The 23579-nt window shown below is 30.8% G+C and overlaps 1 protein-coding gene across 3 annotated transcripts; it reads left to right on the plus strand.

The window, feature by feature from the left end:
• Positions 1-255: 255 nt before the first annotated feature.
• Positions 256-22992, plus strand: LOC122603839 (cytochrome P450 CYP72A219-like). 3 transcript variants are annotated; one of them, XM_043776681.1, is made up of 5 exons: positions 256-677; positions 21390-21610; positions 21698-21942; positions 22073-22457; positions 22551-22992. In XM_043776681.1, exons 1-5 carry the CDS (start codon positions 404-406, stop codon positions 22977-22979), a joined length of 1554 nt encoding a protein of 517 aa, XP_043632616.1. In that variant the 5' UTR covers positions 256-403; the 3' UTR covers positions 22980-22992. The 3 variants fall into 3 exon arrangements, with proteins under 3 accessions (XP_043632616.1, XP_043632600.1, XP_043632608.1); XM_043776665.1 differs by lacking the exons at positions 21390-21610; positions 21698-21942; positions 22073-22457; positions 22551-22992 and adding exons at positions 2061-2281; positions 2377-2621; positions 2706-3090; positions 3199-3777 and having other exon boundaries at positions 290-677; XM_043776673.1 differs by lacking the exon at positions 256-677 and adding an exon at positions 13141-13512.
• The last annotated feature ends 587 nt before the right edge of the window (positions 22993-23579 follow it).

Genomic DNA, 23579 nt, shown 5'->3' on the forward strand with positions numbered 1-23579 from the left:
CCTCAATTGATTTCTAAGTCTTGTTCCATAAGATCTGATATGTAGTTTTCACATGTAAGATTTATAATTTTCATTAGAAATACAGAAGTTACTGTTTTTGTTGCTGTGTATAGTTTAAGAATAAACTTTTAATTTAAAGCTTAAATAATTTATCATTTGCCTTTGAAAATAATAATAATTTATCACTTTAAGAATATAAAGCGTGCAATCATGAAGGACTTGTTATGTCAAAAGCAAGAAATATGTCGATCATATAAATTCATAATGAACATTTCAACAATCAAATAATATTCAAAGCATTAGGTGGCATACTGAATTTTGGTCATCAATAAATATCCCACATCTCTTTCTTATAACATCCCTCGTACCTTTAATTTTATTATACTCACAAGCAATACAATATATGGAAACAACAACTGTTTATGGTGTTCTAGGATTAGCAACAATCTTGGTGTTATGCATATGGAGAATATTGAACTGGTTATGGTTCAAACCGAAGAAGATCGAGAGGTATCTAAGAGACCAAGGCCTCAAAGGTAGCCCTTATAAGTTCATGTATGGAGACTTGAAAGAGTTCTCACGGATGATGGTTGAAGCCAAGTCCAAACCCATGAGTCTAACTCACGATATCGCACCTCGCGTCATGCCCTTCTATGTTAAATCTCTCACCACTTATGGTATGTATTCGGTATTGTTTTTCTAGTATTGTTAAAAGCAGGAATGGGACCATGGCCGCTCGAAAATTAAATTTTTTGTTATGTATTTTTCCCATAATTTTTCTAAGTTTTGTCGATAGTTTTTAAATATTTTTATTATTTTTTGTGTTTCTCTTTTGGAATTTTTTCAGACTTTTTAAATTTGCTTCCTCGTGAATTTTCTTTTTTCTTATACTACCTCTAGCTTAAAAGTGTGTTATATATGGTCATATGGACATGTTTTGATTTTTATGCACATTAATTTGTCTTTTATTGTAACTTTTTGAAAAATTATTAGATAACCTCGGTTCCTCACTAACCGGTGGTGAATGTTCTTTGCGGGCCCTATCAAATTTAACTACCATTGAACAGACTGTTTGCGAGCATCTTAGTTACTAGTTAAGAATTTTCAGCCACACATATTTTTTCCTATTGATACTCTATGTTAGTAATAATATAATACATGTGAGTACTTATATCTTAGCTAACATTCCCATACCATATCGATAGGAATAAAATAGTTAAAGATTTTTGTTTTCTTAATAACATTGCATGTTTGCTAACATTCACATACCATATCTCAGCTTATTTCTAAAATGAAAAAGACATTAAAATTTTATAAAGGAGCATAGATAAGAGCCACTAACGAGGTTATATCTCTTAGCATTCTGGGCCTCTTTCTGTTTGCATAGAGTTATGGGCTGAGGGCCCGCCTTAGTTTTGGTATGGGGCATGTTAGTTTCGAAGCTTGGAAAATTGTAACTTCCTAGTTCCTATTAAGAACAGTACTAAACTTTGCTACATGATGGGCCGTTGGGGGTCATTCCTCCTAGTGGGTCATTAATAGATCTGGCGGGGCCGGGGCACATCCCCTCCTCAGTCTAAGACTACTGGCAATCGTTTTTTTTATATTTACAGTTAAAAAAAAACTAAATAACGTTGCAATTCCCGCTGGAATAAAAATTGTGAAACATCCGAATTATGATAGTACCTGTACCAAACTGACCAAATTTTATGTTCAGAAATAACTCCAAGCTAGAAGAGATATATACCTCTTTTAATTTGCTCTACATGACTCTAAAATCCACAAAAAACTTGAATTTCTATTACATAGTTTTGATTCATCTACTTATTTATAATCATATACTTACACGAAAAATTATTCCTACAAATTATTGAATCCTTGCTGTATATTGTAGTGAATTCAGTTTTAAATTTTTTTTTTTTTTTTTGCATAAATTAATAGTCTTCTCAAATCTACTTCAAGTTGGGAGCATGCACTAGATACACTAGCTTTATAGAAGTAGTATCAATTAAATTGATATCTGTATTTTTGATACTTGTAGATATTTTTTTGATTTATAGGTAAGAATTGTTTTACATGGCTGGGAACAATACCCGTGGTACACATATCAGAACCAACTATGATACGAGAGGTATTGGTTAATTATACTAAGTTTCAAAAGCCAAGGGCAGGTAACCCATTAGTAAAATTGCTAGTAAAAGGATTACTCGATACCGAGGGTGATCAATGGGTGAAACATAGAAAGATCATCAATCCTGCATTTCATGTCGAGAAGCTCAAGGTTTTTTTTCCCCCGCCCTATGTCTTTAAATATGCTATGTATGCTTCGGAAGCCATCATGTGGACATCCTTATGAAGTCTAGTTCCTTTATGCAGCATATGATACCGGCCTTTTATGTAAGTTGTAGCGAGATGATTGAGAAATGGGGAGAAAAAGTCATGAAAGAAAGCTCATGTGAGGTGGATGTGTGGCCCTATCTTCAGACGTTTTCAGCTGATGTAATTTCACGTACAGCATTTGGAAGTAGTTTTGAGGAAGGGAGAAAAATATTTGAACTTCAAAGGGAACAATCACATCTAATTATGAAGGCTGCTAATTCATTTTACATCCCGGGATCAAGGTAATAACAAATCTCAATGGGTGTTTACATTGCATCCTTATTTGTTGGTTTTCATGAGCTAATTAATTAAATAATTTCTTTTAGATATTTACCAACAAAAAACAATAAAAGGATGAAAGAGATTGACCGGGAAGTGAAGAGTTCAATAGAGAACATTATCGATAAACGAGTTGCAGCAATGAAAGCCGGGGAAGCTAGCAGTGATGACCTTCTCGGGATACTTCTAGATTCTAATCACAAGGAAATAAAAGAACATGGAAGTAGCAATTTTGGATTAAGCATAGTCGAAGTCATTGAAGAGTGCAAACTTTTTTACTTTGCAGGACAAGAGACAACAGCAAATACACTTGTTTGGACTATAATTTTGTTAAGTCAATATACTGATTGGCAGACACGTGCAAGAGATGAAGTGTTACATATCTTTGGTGATAAAGAACCGGATATTGATGGCCTCAATCATCTAAAAGTTGTAAGTTTTTCCTACTTTAATTAAATAAAATGATATATATATACCTTGATGAATATATATTGATATTAATAATTGTTTTTAACTTTAACTACTTGTCTCATTTTGTAGATCAACATGATTTTAAATGAGGTTCTTAGGTTATATCCTCCAGTGGTATCACTAAGACGAATGATACACAAAAAAACCAAATTAGGTGAGGACTTAACCTTACCGCCAGGAGCCTTCATCCAAATAAATGCATTAATTGTACACCATGATAAGGATACATGGGGCGAAGATGCAAACGAGTTTAAGCCCGAAAGATTTTCCGAAGGTATCTCAAAGGCGATCAAGGGACAAGCCTCGTATCTCCCTTTTAGTGGTGGCCCACGTGTATGCATTGGACAGAATTTTGCTATGTTGGAAGCAAAACTGGCTCTTGCAATGATTTTACAACGCTTCTCTTTCGAGTTATCACCATCATACTCACACGCTCCGGCCGCTATACTCACTCTACAACCCCAATTCGGTGCCCATTTGATATTAAAGAAACTTTAAGCAATCTATTCTTAGTTTTAGTTGATTTTGTAGTATAATATGATATATAGGGTGTGTTTAATATAAGAAACAAAGAAATTTCTTTGTAACATTTGTATTATTCATATAATTATGTAATTTAATAATTAAAAATTACAATAATTATTTATAGTTGCATGTTTTATTAAAAAAATAAATTTTTATTTATAGTTGTTTTATACTTATACAATACAATACTATTATTATTATTATTGATAGATTTTGCTATATATAATACTTGCACGTAAACGTAAGTTGAATACCAATATCCACTAATAAACTAAAACAAAATTAACGCATTTTTCAATTGACATCTGTCGTTTTTTTTATACGTGTCAAACTTATGACAACTAAATTTTATTTTTATCTATAGTTACTTTATAATTATAAAATTATACTATTATTATTGATAGATTCTATAATATATAATATTTACATCTATATATTTATTAAAACAGTAGTTACCGGATAATTTAAGAGCATTTTCATCCGTTTTGTTCATATCATTGAAGTATGTCCATCCGTTTATAGGGTATTTGTTGATAGTTAATGACATGTTTGTAAATATCTTCAGAATATTCATATTATTTTTTTTGTTTGTTTGTATATGAAATATGTAAGGATGTGTGATGATGTAGAAAATATAAAGATATATAAAGATGTTTGCAAGGGCGTAGCTACCATAGAATGGGGAGGGGTGCCCGACCCTCCGAAATTTTTTTTACGATGTAGGGGGTATATATGTTTCGTGTAGAAATTTTTTGATATATTCGGTTTCGACCCCCATTTTAATTGTGAAAATTTTTTTATATACCAAACAATATAATCGATCCATTACATTTTACATAAGCTCATTCAAAATTATTTAGCCCAAACTAAAACCCATAACCTAATTACTTACTTAGCTCATAACTTCATTGAATCGAACCAAGTACCAACCGATTGTCTCTTTTTTAATGTTTACTTTTTTCTTGGACAAGTGTTTAGTTTTTTAGTGATTGAAACATTTTTTTTTATAATAATAGCATTTAATTTTTGACCCGAATCGAATCACCGACCCGAACATATTACCCGAAAAATAGCGTTAGGAAAAAAAATATAGATCCCGACCCCCACTCAAAAATTTCTAGCTTTGCCACTGGATGTTTGTATGATCGAAGATAAAATTAAAAGATTTTAATGATTTTAAAAAATTTTAAAAATTTTAAAGAATATGATGTGATAAATTAAGGAGGGGTCCCTAGCATTGGTCCAACCTTAACAAACTATAAGGACCATTGATGGAATTAAGTCGATTTACTTCACTATATGTCAAGTGTAAACTGCATAAAGAGGAAGAGATAAACCAAAATACCAGATACAAACATAGAAAAGTGAAGAAGAAAAATCCAATTAGAACAGTCCCAAATAATTGAATGAACTCATGAAGTACTAAAATCACTAGTCTTCTGGAATATGTTTAATGTTTTTATATGACCCATACGTACTATATTATACTCACTAGCTAGTCTTATTTATTTTGGGAAGTGATATATTCGAGTTATTAGTCAAAGTGGTGTTTTATAAATAAAAAAAAAATTATTACTAAAATGGTGTGTTTTAAAAAGTCTTTATTAAAGTGGTGTTTTTTTAAAAAAGTATTTACTAAAACGATGTTTTTAATAAGTTTTGTATTATTTGGATAAAAACTTAACTTCTCAATCATCTTTCTTTCTTTCTTGTTAAATTTTAATTTGACCATTATAAATTCTATATGGTATATTATCTTCTCAACCATATTATATTATATATTATAATTATAATGGCTAATATTTTTCTTGGGCCGTAAGAATTTCACTGAAATTGTTGTGGTTGGAGGTGTTTTTGCCATAGCTTTTTTTATACTTTTCCAGAACAATATATGTTTGTTAGTTCTTACTAAGTAAACAATGCAGCTAGCTTTACTATTTACTCCTAATAAGCTTACGTTTTAAGACTTGATGATAGTGATGACTTTGATTTTGGTTCGCAAATTTTCATTAATACAGCTAGGTATATTCCTGATAGAAAAACAGTCTTGTACAACTGTGTAATTCAACTTGCACCTTTTTAGACCATTCGGAGTAGCCCGTTCCCATCAAAAAAATCCGTGCGCAACACCCCGGGAACGCCCTCGTTCGGCCCCGGGGGGCGTTCCGGAATGTAAAAATGTGTGCCCCGTTGCATTTTAAACGCGTCCGGCATTTTGGAAGGTAGTGGCCATATGGCCGTTTTTTTCTTGGAAAGAACATACAATTTTTTTTTTTACCATTTCAGACTCTATATATATACATAAACATACACATATCAATATACAACTATTTATCTATCTTTTTCCTTTCAAAAAAATTACATACAGACACATTCTCCTCAAAAATCACCATATGGATTCCGATGACTCATCCGGATCTTCTAACGGGTCTGCCGATTACGAAGAGCGTGTACAGAACATGCTTCTTCAAGTTGTCGAATTAATTAGACGACAGATTGACGAACAACCTGCCTCAGTCACTAAAAGAAGGGTACCAGTTGATCGTGATCGTATTGAAGCACACGCTCGTTTGATGCGTGACTACTTTGCTGATGAGCCGCGATACAATGCGAGACTTTTCAGACGAAGGTTTCGTATGTCAAAAAATTTATTTGAGCGGATAGTCGGTGATTTGGAGGCTAGGTACCCATATTTTCAGATGAGATATGACCGTGCTGAGCGAAGAGGGTTTGTCGGGGTACAAAAGTGTACATCTGCAATTTGTCAATTGGCATATGGCATTAATAGTGATTTGCTTGACGAGTATTTGCAGATGTCTAAGCGAACATCAAGGGAATCCTGCCTAAATTTTTGTGTTGGTAATGATATTTTACAATATATACTTATATATATAGATAAATATTAATTCTATATAGTTATATACTTATATATAGTTATATATATATATATATAGTTATATATATATAAAGTTAACATTTATCATTAAAAGGTATACGGGAAATTTATGGAGCAAGATACCTACGGAGACCGACTCCGTCCGATCTTCAGCGTATATACGATGTTCATGAACAAGTTGTTGGTTTTCCCGGTATGATCGGTAGTATAGATTGTATGCATTGGCCATGGGAGATGTGTCCGGTGGCGAGGTTTACACAAGCGGGCATGTGGGTAGACCGTCTTTGATCTTTCAAGCTGTAGCATCAAACGATCTATGGATTTGGAATGCGTACTTTTGGACAGCAAGGTTCTCACAACGATATCAATGTGTTTGAAGCATCGTCAATTCTTGAAGAAATTGTAAACGGATTGGCACCCACTGGTTAGTGTTTATTTTCAGTTTTATATGTGTATTGAGTAGTTTTTTATTCTAGTTTTTACTTCTAAATGTTTTACTTCTAAATGTTTTACTTCTAAACGATCTAGTTTTTACTTCTAAGTGTTTTATTCGCAGCTTCGTTTTGGGCAAACAGAAACTATTACGAGAAGGGATACTATTTGGGCGACGACATCTATCCCGAATATGCTACATTTGTGAAGACCTTTTCCGACCCGATCGATGAAAAAAGAAGACATTTTAAGAAAAAACAAGAGTCGGCACTAAAGGGTATTGAGTGGGCTTTCGGTGTGCTTAAAAAACGATGGAAGGTTCTAAAACATCTGGCACTATATTGGGACAAAAGAAATATCCAGGATATTTGTTATGCTTGTATCATTTTACATAACATGATCCTGGAGGACGAAAACAAGGCCGTATGCCAGTACTACAACGATTGAGAACCGAGCCTAAATCCAAATTATTGGAGGCGCATAACTCCAATGGAAGTTCGTATCCAAAATCTGCATGCCGTAAAAAACCGTGAAACCCACAACATGCTAACGGCATATTTGGTTGACCATCTTTGGGCGAACACACCACATGACTTCGAGCCTGTAGCCGATCCCTTCGCCGATCTTCGAGAGTATGTTAGCACCGACGACGACGACTCTGATTAGTTTTATTTCGAGTTTTTATGTAATGTTTTTTAGTGTGTTGTTTTTTTTTTTTAATAAAAAGTAGTTTGTTTTTTTATTTAACGAGAGTAAGTACTCGTGCGTTACGGCGGTGAGATGGTGGGGGTGATAGCTAGGTCAGAGAGTGTGATAGTCATATGTCTACGGCCTCCGCCCTCCGCCATCGGATTTAAAAATTCGTCGAAAGTATATCGAATGACATCTCTAATGAAAGAGCATGAAATTTTAAGAACACCCATACAATTTTTATAATTTATCGACGTATGATTTTTGAGATAAAAGATTTTGAATGAATTGGAGGAATAAATGATTTATGAAGGAGAGAGAAAAAAGATGATTGGTTGAGATTTGAGGAGAAAGAAAAGGTATTATGGTTATTTTAGATAAATATAGAATAGATTAGAGGGGCATTTTGGAGATGTACTTAAAATCAATATTGAAAATTTCAACTCAATGTTGAAAATCTGGAAAGAATCTGCTTTATAATATTGTATAGATAAAAAGTATGTTTTTAATAAAAAGTAGTATGTTTTATTTAATTTATTTATAAATCAAAATTAAAAAAAAAATATTGGGAATGCCTTTAAAGGGCATTCCTCCACCCCAAGGAAATGGGAGGAATGCTCATTATGATTGGTGAGTGCCATGTGTCGCGTTTTGGATGGTGGAAGGGCATTTCATGGATGGTCTATTCTTAATAGTCTCATGGGACACTAGGAAATTCATAATTAAGCAATGCAGTTTATACTAATCAGGGCAACTGTAGTACACATCTTAGGAACAAGCAAACCATCATATATATCTTTCTTGTTGAGTAATTAATTTGTTTTAAATTGGAGAATGTTTTTAGCAAATAACATATAAGGCTAGTTAAATTGTAATCTCATTAAAGGCGAGCCCAATGAACAGTGTCACGTGCCACGTGACGCTGTTCTGTTGGTCCACCTGTACCTTGCGTTTTTTCCCAGATTTTGCCATATAAAATTCTGTTAAGGTTATTTTTCGTTCCGTTTTTCTTGGTTTCCTACATAGTTTTTTTTTGCTTTTGTGTTTTCTTTCTATTGGTCCACCTATACCCCGCGTTTTTTCGGATTTTGCCATATCGGATCCCGTTAAGGTTATTTTTCTTTCGGTTTTTGTTGGTTTATTACATAGTTTTTTTGCTTTTGTGTTTTCTTTCTATTGGTTCATCGGATACCCCACATCACTATCTAGATTTTGCTATTTTGGATCCCGTTTAGGGTTTTTTCTTGGTGTTCATCATAGTTTTTTGGCTTTTGTGTTCTCAATTAATATATTGGAAACTTTTACTCAACATTTTATTTTTCCTTTGTCATTTCTATTTTCTTTAAGGTTATTTATCTTTCGGTTTTTCTTGGTTTTTTGATACTTTTTTTTTTTTTTGCTTATATGATCTCTTTTATTGGTTTATCATATACCCCGCATCTATTTAGATTCTGACATTACGGATCCCGTTTGGAGTATTTTCTTTCTTTTTTTTTGGCATGGTTATCAATAGTAACCATGCTTATTAAAACTTGACACGTGACATCGGTTATAAAATGACACGTTGCACGTTTCTTATAGATTCCCAATGAACAGTTTCACGTGCCACGTAGCGCTGTTCTATTGGTCCATCTGTACCCTGTATTGTTTCCTGGATTTTGCCATATCGGATTCTGTTAAGGTTATTTTTCTTTCGGTTTTTCTTTCTTTCTTACATAGTTTTTTTTGCTTTTGTGTTTTCTTTCTATTGGTCCACCTATACCCGCGTTTTTTCGGATTTTGCTATATCGGATCCCGTTAAAGTTATTTTTCTTTCGGGTTTTGTTGGTTTATTCCATAGTTTTTTTGCTTTTGTGTTATAAATTAATATATTGGAAACTTTTACTCAATATTTTTTTTTTCCTTTGTTATTTCTACTTTAGTTAAAGTTATTTATCTTTCGGTTTTTCTTGGTTTTTTGATACCTATTTTTTTTTTTTTTGCTTATATGATCTCTTTTATTGGTTCATCATATACCCCGCATCACTATTTAGATTCTGACATTACGGATCTCATTTGGAGTTTTTTCTTTCGTTTTTTTTTGGCATGGTTATCAATAGTAATCATGCTTATTAAAACTTGACATGTGACATCGGTTATAAAGTGACATATCACACGTTTCTTATAGTTTGGATTTTGCCACGTTGCATCCTGTTCGGATTTGTCACGTCTTTTTTTTTATATTTTTTTAGTTTTGTTTTTCCTTTTCGGATTTTTTATTACAGGTTACTTCTTTTGTTTTTTTCACACTTTTTATTTGTCATTCAACCTTATTGTGATACACCCCGTACCATTACTTGCATTTTGCTATATCGCATTCGCTTGAATTTTGAATTAATATATTGATATTTTTGTCATATCACATCCCGTTCGGGTTTCTACTACAGGTTACGTTTTGGTTTCTTGCATACTTTTACACAAGCATATTAATGACAAAATTATTTCTAATTAAGCGGTCAAAATTTCACAGCATATATACAAAAATAACGACCCGTTTTAACAAGGGAATTGAGACCCCGCAACGCGGGGTCCAAAATTTTCTAGTTATAGAATAAGATTGATGGCCTTATGAATATAGCAGCACACGAGAAGCTTATTTCCCGTAAAAGAGCAAACTTTTATATTGGCTGAGTTTATATTATGTGTTAGATGTTACTCGTATTATAATATGGTTAGTAGTCATAATTTACCATTTATAATCTGTTAGATGAATATTATATAAAAGAAACATCACTTTTGTAAATACTTTTTAAAATATACCATTTTGGTAATTATTTTTTCTAAAAACACCATTTTGGGTAATAATGTTGATATATTCACAACTCAAATTTGTCATCTACAACAATTGTCTGCTTCACAATCGTACATTGTGCAGTAACTTCTTGTATTTTGTTGTAGATGACAAATTTTTATTGTGAATATATCACTTCTCATTTTTATTAAATTATATTTATGAAGATTTACATTTCTAAAATATGTTATCATCGAAATCAAAAACTGAGTATAATAATGATAAAAGTTATTTTATTTGGTGTGCATTTCGTAAGTACGTACGGTTATATATATATATATATATATATATATATAGGATTTTTTTACCCGCACGATGTGTGACTGCTTTAAAAAGGTGCTCAATAAAGTGAGATTTGAGTTAAACTTGCTTAAAAAAACATTTAATGAAACGCTTAATATGTGAACAAATGAGTTAATGGAATGGATCAATAATGATCGTAAAAAAAACATATGGACGAACAATCTATTTAGTTTCACTTAATTAAATTAGCAATAACGTATTCATTATCCAATCATTAAACTAATTGTTATATACACTTGTTTTGAACTAACTTTTCATCTACCATCATAATATTTTTCTCATCATCACAATGAAAAATTGTATTGTTAAAAAACAAAAGAAAAAAGAGATTATATTAACCATTATCATAAAATTCAAAAAAAGATAAAAGAATTAAACCAAAAAATGTACATAATTTCCATGGTGATATGAACGAAAGAATTAACATAACTCTTTCAGAAAGTTATGATATTATACAAAGCTCTTAACTCATATAAGATGAATATAATTTAGTGGTGATAAAAAAAGCTTATAAACTTTAAATATTGCCACTAATGATTAATGTGATGAGAGTTCCAACTAACCAACGGCCTGAGCAAACTTTCATATAATCACCATAAAAAAAACGAAAGGAACCTCATATAAATATTGAATAAAGAAGATAATGAAATATCATTAGGTATAGACGTGATTTTTTAAACTAAAGAGAATATATCATTTTATCTAATGAGAAGATCTTAGATTCTTACAATATATATATATTTATTTATTTTAACATATATAGGTTCATTTGTTTTCTAAATATATAGTTTACTTAAAGAAAAATATGGACTTGACATATAGGATAAAATCTTATGTGGCAATTTTTCAAGTTAGTTTTAGATTGCAAGAGGGCTTTAAAATGCTTGGTTAACTATTGTTTTATAAGAGTTATAAATATATATATATATATATATATACTAGATTAAACTCATGCGTTGTATGGTAAATAAAACATTATTAAGAATAAATAAATGCCTCTTTTTAAAATTAAATTATATGACTAATGACATGTAAGTTTTTATAATATCATAACTTGACGAATATTTAACCAGGTAAAAATTAAATCAGTAAAAAATATGAAGCTACATTGGTGGTCGTTTAGATTCCGGTTAAAAGTGATCATACAGTTGAAAAATGGACACAGCGTTTATTAGAAGTCTCGTTAAGTAAGGTTTTGTTTATTTGGATGTCTTTCATTCATCTGGATATGTTTGCATTGTCATTATATTTGTGTTTTAACGTTTTGTTCAAATAATTTGATTAGGGGTTGGGTATTGTAAAACAAGTATTAAAGTAAAACAAATAGGACAATATCTTGACTCTTAGATCATGGTTAAAATTATGCACAATGAAACACGAAACAATTGATGCACGATGATTTTTATGATGCACGATGATGTTTAGTAAAGAGAAACTTATTGTTTTATTTGTTTTACTTTAATACTTGTTTTATTTTACCTAAAACCAATTTAATTATCCACTAAAATTACTAAGTAATTTAATTATCAATCTATATATCACATATTGTGTTATCTAACTTAAATTATGCATAATATCATTGCATTTTTCATACAATTATTTTTCTGATATATAATTGTGATAGCTTACTATAGACTCCATATTTATTTTTTAGCTCTTTGTTAAGTAGACGACTTTGATATCCGGTCTGATTTCCAAAACATTGATTTAAAAACAATAAAATATTAATGATATAAAACTAAATACTTATAACCAATTTTATTACGTTATACGATAAAAATTATATACAAGAATATAATTTAGTAAAAGGTATTTCATTAAAAAAGAAATTTTTATTATAAAAAATCAAAAAAATTATTTTAGAGATGAAAAATGATATAAAATATAAAAATACTAGTTTCCATAATTATATAATTAAAAATATTAATTATTAATGTCTACAAACTTAAATAAGGAAATAATAATCACTTAAAATTATTAAAATTAAATTAAATATAAAAAAGTTAATAAATGTATATAACATCATTATTTGATCTAATGACTCTAATTAAAATATTAAATTCATCTAAAAGTTTATACTTCTTCAATTATATATAAATTAAGGGTTTTTTTTTATACATATTTAGAGATAATTGTTTTGGTGTTTTTTAAGAATAAACTTTTTTAGTTTTTGAAGCTCAAATAATTCGTCATTTATCGCACTTCTGCGTGTGAACATAACGTGTAAATATGGAGGACTCGCGATGACAAAAGCAATAAATATGTGAATGAATCATAATATATAATAGGAGTAATAGTTGAATCAAAACTATTCAAACCATAAGGTGGCAAAATGAATATAATTAGTCATCAATAAATATCCTAGATTTCTCTTTTATCATCATCATCACATATTTTAAAAAAGATCACACTTTTTTCTACTACACACAAACTATGCAAACAACTACTGTTTATGGTGTTCTAGGAGTATCAACAATCTTGGTTTTATACATATGGAGAATTTTGAACCGGTTGTGGTTCGAACCAAAAAAGATCGAGAGGTATCTAAGAGACCAAGGACTAAAAGGTAGCCCTTATAAGTTCATGTATGGGGACTTGAAAGAACTGGGTCAGATGATGGTCGAAGCCAAGTCCAAACCCATGAGTCTAACTCACGATATCGCTCATCGTGTATCGCCCTTCTATCATAAATCCATCACCACTTATGGTATGTACTCGATATTTGTTTTTCATAGTTTTGTTAAAAGTGTATTTTATATGGACATGTTATTATGATTTATGTGCAAGCTAGTTTATTTGAATTTTATTTTAGTTTTAATATATATAGTAACAGACTAACAGCTAACCTTGGCTTCACTACTATTAACCGGTTCTCGACTAACATGAAAAAAGTGCCTACCATTTCTTGATTTTTATAAACATCCTTTATTTCATTGAGAAGTTTTATACAATATCCTTTATATCATCAAACTTAGGCGTACCAAGTATTATGGAACTTTGTTACAAGTTTTTGTTCAACTATGGCCTCTTTCTGATATTTAGTTTTATTTTATAGAGGGGTGTTTGGGTTAGCTTATTTTCATGGCTTTTTTATTTATTTGCTTATGAAAGTAAAATAAGCTACTTTTTAGTGTTTGTGTGGGCTTATTTGCTTAGGCTTATTAGCTTATATAAGCCATTTTTGAGAATCCATCTTTACCAAGCTTTTTAGCTTATTTCCCTTCATTTTCCTTTCAAAAGCCATAAGCTAATTCAAACACTACAAAAAAGCTTATAAACTTAAAGCAAAAAAGCCATAAACTACTTATATTTTATAAGCATAAGCCATTTTATAAAAGCTAGGCCAAACACCCCCAAGCCATAAGCTACTTATATTCTACATATATATATATTGCTATTTGTAATTAAGGCTATCTAACAAGTAACACCTTACTAGAATAATAGTTATCGTCTATATAATACTTCATATTTGTCATTAAAAAAATATATATTTCTAAAAAAAACAGATGCAACAATTATCATTTTCTATTTGAAATGTGCGGTTCGAAATATCATATCAAGACTATATTTTTTTAACCGAATTCACGCTACCCTCACCCAATACTTAATAGGATGCAAAACCTTATAATAGTCCGCTAAAAACACGACAAAGATGGATGTTTTAAGAATGGTTCGGTCGGATCTATTGTTAAAAGAAAATAATAAACAAACTTAATAACAACCGACTTATAGTGGGTGAGGCAATGGAGGTTTGGTCCAAAATTTTTTAAATTTCAAGTTGCAAAATTATGTGTTTTGACTTCATTTGTATATATTTTTTTTCTCAACTTGTTTTAAAAAATCAAAATATAAAATACAGAAATAATGATATATAAATTAAAATAGTATTTTGAATATTTTATGCTAATTTTAAATAAAAGAAATATTAATTAAAAACATTATTACATATTTAAAAATAATAATCTGGTTGGGTTGTTAGTGAGAGTATAAAATTGGTACTAGGTAATATAGGAGACGGAAATCAGTTTTTTAATAAATAATATTGTTGAGTTGGATTATCAATGGAGATAGCCTTAATAAAAAACCTTGCATTCTAAGACTTGAACCTGGATCTCTCCAAATTCAAGCCTCGTGGAAGGACTTCTTTATCATTGGGTTATTAACTAATAACCCAATTACATAACTTTTCTAATGAGAGTATAACTAGATTAATGACCCGTGTAATACGCAGGTAACTATATATTTAACTAATTACATATTTAATGACAATTATAAACCTTAATAATTACCTTATTATATTATTACCTGGATAATATTTCGTACTCACTATTAAAAGTCAACATAACAATAAATATAAATAAAATTAAAATAAAATACTAACTTTATAACGTACTATTAACATTATAATTTCTTTTCCTACATGCTTATCAAGCACCTTACTTTTTTAATGTCATGTTTTTCTATTATTTTATTAAATACTTTATGCATCTAAATAAAAGTTTTACATTTATAATAGTTAAATCTTTAATATTGTAGAATTTTGGAGTGCGTTTAGTTCAAGAAAACTCCACTGTTTTCCATTTTCATTTTACAAGAAAACATGGAAAACAAGAAACGCGTTCAAATTGTATTTTTCTAGAAAAGGTTTCCTAGAAAATGAAAATTCTCTTTTCCAACTTTTGCACTAAAATTAGAAAACTGTTTTTTTCAGTTTTTGTTTTCACTTTTCTATTTTCCAAACCTTTTATAAACTTAAAATTAGAAAACAAGTGAATTTGAACATGTTTTCTAGTTTTCTAAAATGGAATAATAAAAACTTCATCTTTTAATTTGAACGTGTTTTCAAAATTTTCAAGGGTTTTCTATAAATAAAAAACCTTTTCATTTTCTAAAAACTAGAAATGAAAAATTTGAAAACATTTTCTCGAACTAAACGCGCTCTTAATGTTTCTGTATGAACCATTAACTTCAAATAAAAATATACCTTGAAATTCATATGGAAAATAAGTTTGAAGAATTTTATATTAAAATATTAGAGTTTTCCTAAATTTTTATGATATAACTAATTCTATAAATTAATTAATTTATTAAGGGTTAAATAAAAACTATTGATATTACAGGAATAAAATTGGTATTAATTAAAAGATTAATAAAAAATGACATTATTTTTCTTGATCAATAGCTTAACTTTATAAGGAACTTCATTCAATGATCTATATTTTTTCATTTATTAATTTAAGTTGCTCTTTTATTATTATTGTTAGATATTTCTACAACAAAAAATCATTTTTTGCCGAATGATTGTTCTCATTCACTACTCATTCAGTGACCATTGTTCTCCTGTAGCATCCAAAAGAGACCAGACTCCAAGTCTCCATGTTATTAGTATATATTATTGGTCCTATTGCCGTTAATTAGCATTTAGCTATATAGAAATGCTTGTAGACAAGGTACTCTGTTTCTTCACCAACAAATACCCCGCATCCCAACTAAAAATAAGCCATTAAAACTATGCATATATATAGCTTATATAGCCTTATTTAAGTGAATAAATATAATTACCTACATGGCTACATGAACGAAATGTTTCTAATGTATAGAAATACATACAATGTTTAATTAGAAAAATAAAAAAGAGTTTGGTTAGAACGTGCATATAGATACATGATACATCACATTGCAATTTCAATGTATACACATGGGATGTCTATAGTGTGATATCAAAGTTTACGTCGATATATGAACCAAAAAGCATGATACTACTGTAATAGTTATGTCTTCGAGGAACTTTATAAGAGTTGACCAGTTAATTTATAAAATGGTGATACTTTAAGAAATGGCCACACCGCATATACCCGTCTCATTTTAATTGTCTTATTTTAACTGTTTTAAGTCTTTTTCTTTTGACTTTGACCATAAATATCTTTGTTTGTGTTATATATTAGTTGATAAAAGTTATATCAATAAAAAGTACATTTAAAACTCAATCAATTTATGTATATTATATCAAGTGTTATATAACACAAATAAAAATATTTACGGTTAAAGTTAAAACAAAATAACTAAAAAAATCAAAATAGGACACTTAATATTGGACAGAAGGAGTGATTAATTTGATGATTGAATTTGATGAACTTAAAAAAAAACAAAGAAAAGAAGTATATATAAAACCATTATTTCCATCCATTATAGGGGGAAAAAAATTTCATGTAATTTACCTTCTTACACACAATTTTCTCTTTTACCTCCAACTACTTATCTATAGTTTATACTCTCTTATAAAAATTATAGGGGTGGGCGGGTAGGGTTGAAAGTTTAGAGTTTTTGGGACATGAAAATTTACTAACTTAAATATCCTCAATTCCCCATTCTCTCTCTCTCTGCCAAAACAACACACACAAAATATTCTCTCTTTTTATATAACAAAACAAACACACACACCCCATTATTTTCGTCAATAACCACTACCGTCGTCCATCATCACCAACACCCTGATTACCGTCGTCCATGATATTCATCGCAACGCGCGGATATCATGCTCGTATCACCTTATAATTAAGCCATATCCTTATTCAATTTACAATTTTTAATACTTCGTTGTATCCACTTCGATCGTTTTTAATTGGTCTAAAGTGTTGCATTAAATGATGTAACACCCCACCGTTGGTGGAAACATGAGGTGTCATGAAAAGTACAACACGACATGGAATTACATAGATACTACTAAATGAAATAGAATATAATAAATATATTCCCAAAAACATGAGTTCAAAGTCATAACAGTGCTAAAATAGCTTATTACAACCAAGTCCATAAAGAAATAAGTCCGCATGTAGCCTTAAAGTCTGACAATTAATAAGGAGTACTAATCTCCGAAGTCCAGCCTAGCATAGCAGTCTTTATCCCTGATTAACCTGAGCACCTGAAAAGTATACTAAAACGTGTCAACACAAAGGTTGGTGAGTTCGTAGGTTTTATGTCAAAAGTCTAATAAAAGAAATAAGTCTTTTGTCGATTCTTTTAAATCTAAACAAGTAATAGTTCAATATATAACGAGCAGAGTTACACCATAATAAGTCCAAATGCCTCAATGTCTCAAAGTCCGGCCTTACGGTACCTGCCTTAGTCCAAAGTCTCAAGTCTCAAGTCTCAACTCATACAATAAGTATGTCCAAAGCACAACAAACAAACACATAATCACACAGATACAACAAGATCAAAGCATGTCAAATGGCACAAGTAACTCTATACGCACAGGCTCAATCTTGAACATAAAACAGAAATCGACAAAACTATTTGAAAATAAGTATACTTTCCACCCCAAAATTTGTAAAAAGAGGGGCTACGAAACTCACCTGAAAGCAGCACAAGTATAAATATCCTATATCAACGAACAGGAACACGAACTGTCAGAAACACTGAAACAAGCTCACTATCTGTCCAAAAGTCCTACATTGTCCACAAGTCACCCAGTAAGAACTTGGATTTAATTGTACTCGTATATGTCCTATACCAGTGTCTTAGGAAATGCCATTATGTCTTGTCCAAATAATTAGTTTGTTAAATAATGTCACATTTCATTGTTTATATCCCGTCAAGTCTTCGTAACAACGTCATTATAAAATATATTAAGTCTGGAAGGTCATATAACTTGTACATCGTCTTTACAACGTCTTTTATTCTTTGCATTTATATATAGTCGTTATAAAGTATATGAAGTCCGATAAGTCGTTAACTATCGTTATACGAATGTATAATTTATATAGCTTTTTCAAAGTCCTCCTTATAATTAATTAATAATTTTTCATTTCAAATTATTCTTTGTATATATATATGTATGTACATATGACTATAGTTAAATTAATTAATATATATATATATATATATATATATATATATATATATATTTAATTATTCATTAATTCAATTTCTAAACAAAAACTTAATTTTAACCAACAATACTAGCACTTTAATTTTGACTAAACAAATCTTAATCCAACTTTAACCAAAAATCCAAATAATACCAAAAAATAATTTTTGACCAGAAAATTGCCGTTGACCGGCAGTTTGACCGATTTTGACCGAACCATAAATCGAGTTTCCGGGTAGATCCGGTTACAAGGATGAACATTACAACTAAATTTCATGTCCAACATCATGATTCAATTCGGATTTGGACTAGATTTAACCGAAAACTAAACAAAAGTCACATATATTTCGGATTAAAACAAGGTTTCGGTTTATATATATGAACAAGAACCGATTTCATGATACATACATCCAATCTAAACAAGAACAAAGATTTCGGATATAGAGTTTTCGGGTATGTATTTCCGGATCTAAAGCTATACATACATATATATATAACCGAAAAGTGTAGAATAATAGTATGAACTTCCGGATCGAAAGGATCTCGGTTCATAACTTTTCGGGTTCAAGGATTTCGCATATATAAATACACAAAACTTATATTAAACCGGATTATATAAGTTTTTGTAAAGAATTTCAGATCTATAACTTTATATACATACATACTATCGTAAATATATATATATATATATATATATATATATATATATACATTTTCGGTTTTTGAGAGGAAGAAGAAAAAGAAAATCGAATTACATAACAATTTTGTAAAAAAAACGGATCTATATATATATATACATTTACAAAACCGATTTATATATATACCAAGATAAAGTTTTCGGATCTAAACAATAATATATAAGAAAAATTCGGATCTATATATATATATATCCGTAAATATGAGTATTTTTCAAAGAACACGAATTTGATGAAGAACAAACGAATCAAGCATTGATTTATGCCATTCTTACCAAGAACTAAAAAAAAATAAGAAGGAGGAGATGATTGATGGTGGTTCGGTGGTGGTCTTGTGGTGGTTTGCGGCGGTTGAGAAAGGAATAGAGGGGGGGGGGGGAGGCTAGAGAGGAGAGGGAGAAGAGAGGGAGGAGTGTGAGAGAAGGAGAGGGGAAATGGGATGGGGGCTAGGGTTTATTTTTCCTTATATACCCTCCATAACCCTAATTACTTTCCTTTAAAACGTTTGACCCGACAATTCAAGAAAACCCGAGACTCGTTAATTTATTTTGTTGATATATTTGAATGAAATTTTTCAATAGTTTTCCAACGACTATAAATATGTCTATATTTATTTATTAAATCTTTTATTGATTTAATTTTAAGTATTTTACTTAATTTGGCATTTCCACAAGACAACTAGTATTCTTCCTATTTTCGAGTCCACGTATAATTTTTCTAAAGTCCAAGGGCTCATAAAGCTCAAATAAAACAAAAACCCATTTATTCCATGATAAAGTCTTAAAGTCTAACGACGAACATGAACGAAACAACTAAAAATGACCAGAAAAGTATATCAGGAAAAACGTTTGGATGACGGTTGTCACAAATGATCTCTGCGATTATAAATGCAAGACCTCTAGACCAATTACAAATCACCATAGTGGCCAAAAATAAATTATTTTAATTAGATGATAAACCAGACAAACTTTTTTAGGTCAACATAGGTCTAATCAGGTTGACTTTAAACCATGGATTGAGATCCTCTAAAGTTGAAAGTAGCTTTATATAGGTAAAGTTAAGGGATTGTTGACCTTTAGATTAAATTCAAAGGTCAAAATTTAAAAGTAACCTTTAAATCTTAACCGTTGTTTTAAATTCAAGAGTCAAGATAATTAACTTCACCTATTCAACTTTAGAGAATCTCAACCCCTAAGACCAATTGTAAAGGTCGGATAACAGCTTCGGTGATATATGCCATGTAATCGGTCAATTGTTACCACACGTCAGTGAAATGGGCCGGTCAAGTTGTGCCGGTGATTTCATTCACCAAGTGAATTTTTTGCTTTGTGGTTCAGGGCCAATGAGTTGTCACTTGTTAGGATCTCTTTCTATTGTTTATGAGATAAAGTGTGTTTTATATTTAACAATGTAAGTTGCGATATATATTATGTCATGAGCTCCTCTGCGAATAAGTATATAGTTTATTTTTGGAATTTATTGTCCACTTCATACTTGAATGGATCTTTGATTTATTTATAAAAAAAACACTATTTTTAACTGTAAACTTATAAAATTAAAAACATATTATATTTCTTATTTTTCTTAATTTGTTATGTCTTTTTTTTGTTACTCTAAATAAATATATTATTTTAAAATAAAAGATGTGCTTTTTATTATATAAGAGTGGGGACCAAATGATAGATGAATGGTTAAGGAGAAAAGTAGAAGGTGAAAGAAATGAGAAGGTGATGCTGATGTGGCAGGAAAAAGTGTAGGTGAAAAGGTGAACGGTTACGAATGGTCTAAACCATGTTATGTATTCTTAATCTTTGTCTGTAAATTTTAATTTGTTTTTAGATCACTACCGGAACACTTTTTTGTTGTTGTTTAGTTATGTGCTAAGAATATTCTTCAATTTTAAGATCACTATAGGAGCAAAAAGAAAATAATAATCATGTAACCAGATGATTTATACATTAGTAGCTTTGAACCGAGATTAAAAGAAAATAATTTTCAGATTTTTGTCTTGATTTACAGGTAAGAATTGTTTTACATGGATGGGAATAAGACCTGTAGTACACATATCTGAACCAACAATGATACGAGATGTATTGGCTCATTATACTAAATATCAAAAGCCAAGGGGGGGTAATCCATTAACAAAGTTGCTAGTAAAAGGATTAATCGATGCAGAGGCTGATCAATGGGTGAAACATAGAAAAATCATCAATCCTGCATTTCATGTCGAGAAGCTCAAGGTTTATTGCTTTCCTTTGTCTTTTAATATATTTTACCTTGGAAACCATCATTTGGACATGTTTGTGAATTTTCATTCCTTTTTACAGCATATGGTGCCCGCGTTTTATGTAAGTTGTAGTGAAATGATTGGAAAATGGGGAGAAACGGTAAACAAAGGAAGCTCATGTGAAGTGGATGTTTGGCCTTATCTCCAAAGCTTTTCAGCTGATGTAATTTCACGCACAGCATTTGGCAGTAGTTTCGAAGAAGGAAGAAAAATCTTTGAACTTCAAAGAGAACTAGCAAAACTAATTATGACGGCTGCTAATTCATTTTACATCCCGGGAACAAGGTAAGTTTGTTCACAACAACATATATAGAAAACTCGAGTAATAACAAAAACATAATGTAATAATAAAAGTGGAAGTGATACTACATCCATATATGTTAGTTTTCTTGAGCTTATAGATAATTTCATTTAGATATCTACCAACAAAAAACAATAAGAGGATGAAACAGATTGACGAGGAAGTGAAGAGTTCAATAAAAAACATTATCAATAAGCGACTTGCTGCAATGAAGGTTGGGGAAGCTAGCAAGGATGACCTTCTTGGAATACTTCTAGATTCCAATTACAAGGAGATCAAAGAGCAGGGAAATAGCAATTTCGGATTAAATATAGATGAAGTTATCGAAGAATGCAAACTTTTCTACTTTGCAGGACAAGAGACGACTGGAAATATGCTGGTATGGACTATGATTCTATTAGGTCAAAACACTCACTGGCAGACGCGTGCAAGAGAGGAAGTGTTACATATCTTTGGTGATAAAGAACCAGATATTGATGGCCTCAATCATCTAAAAGTTGTAAGTATTTATTCTACTGAAAAGTTGTAAAATCTTGATGAATATATGCTGATCTTCTAAACTGCTTTGAATTTAATCGGTATGATTTTGTAGATCAACATGATTTTTAACGAGGTTCTTAGGCTATATCCTCCGGCAGTATTATTAAGACGAATGATACACCAAGAAATCAAATTAGGCGATCACTTGACCTTGCCGGCGGGAACCATCATCCAAGTAAATGCATTACTTTTACACCATGACAAGGATACGTGGGGTGAAGATGCAAACGAGTTTAAGCCCGAAAGGTTTTCTGAGGGTATCTCGAAGGCGATCAAGGGACAAGCCTCGTATCTCCCATTTGGTGGTGGGCCACGTATATGCATTGGACAAAACTTTGCTATGTTAGAAGCAAAAATGGCAATTGCAATGATTCTACAACGCTTCTCTTTTGAGTTATCTCCATCGTACTCACATGCTCCGACCTCTATTTTGACTCTACAACCTCAATATGGTGCCCACTTGATTCTACAGAAACTTTAGACAAATCTCTTATATGTATTATTTATATACGAGTAATTATGAACTTTAATAATAAATAAGGTGGTTTACACATAGGGACTGTTGACTGTTTGGCAAGGGGTTTTTAGGGCCTTAAAAGCCATTAGCTTTTAAAAATAAGCTGATTTGAAAATTATAGCCTTGTTTGGTAATACATAAGAAATCAAAAGTCCCAGCCTCAAAAAAATCCTAAAAGCCTCAAAAGGTCTTTAAAATAAAAGCTCGTCGGAAGAGAGTTGACAAAAAGCCCCAACCCCTAGCCCTAACGTCAAGCTCCAGCTTCAAGCTCTTAACTACAGCCTCAGCTTCAAGCTTTTGTGTCAAGCATGCCCTAAATATCAAAATGTTGGAAAACCCTGAGATTACCGGGTCTGTTTGGCAAGAGGATTTTAGGGGTTTTTAAAAGTTTTTAAAAGCCCTTAGCTTTTAAAAATAAGCTCATTTAAAAATTATAACACTGTTTAGTAATACATAAGAAATCAAAAGCCCCAGCCCCGAAAAACTCCTAAAAGCCCCAAAAGAGCCTTTAAAATAAAAGCTCGTAGGAAGAGAGTTGAAAAAAAAGCCTGAGCCCTTAGCCCT

This window comes from Erigeron canadensis, chromosome 1, assembly GCF_010389155.1.
Source record: "Erigeron canadensis isolate Cc75 chromosome 1, C_canadensis_v1, whole genome shotgun sequence".
Lineage (NCBI taxonomy): Eukaryota > Viridiplantae > Streptophyta > Magnoliopsida > Asterales > Asteraceae > Erigeron > Erigeron canadensis.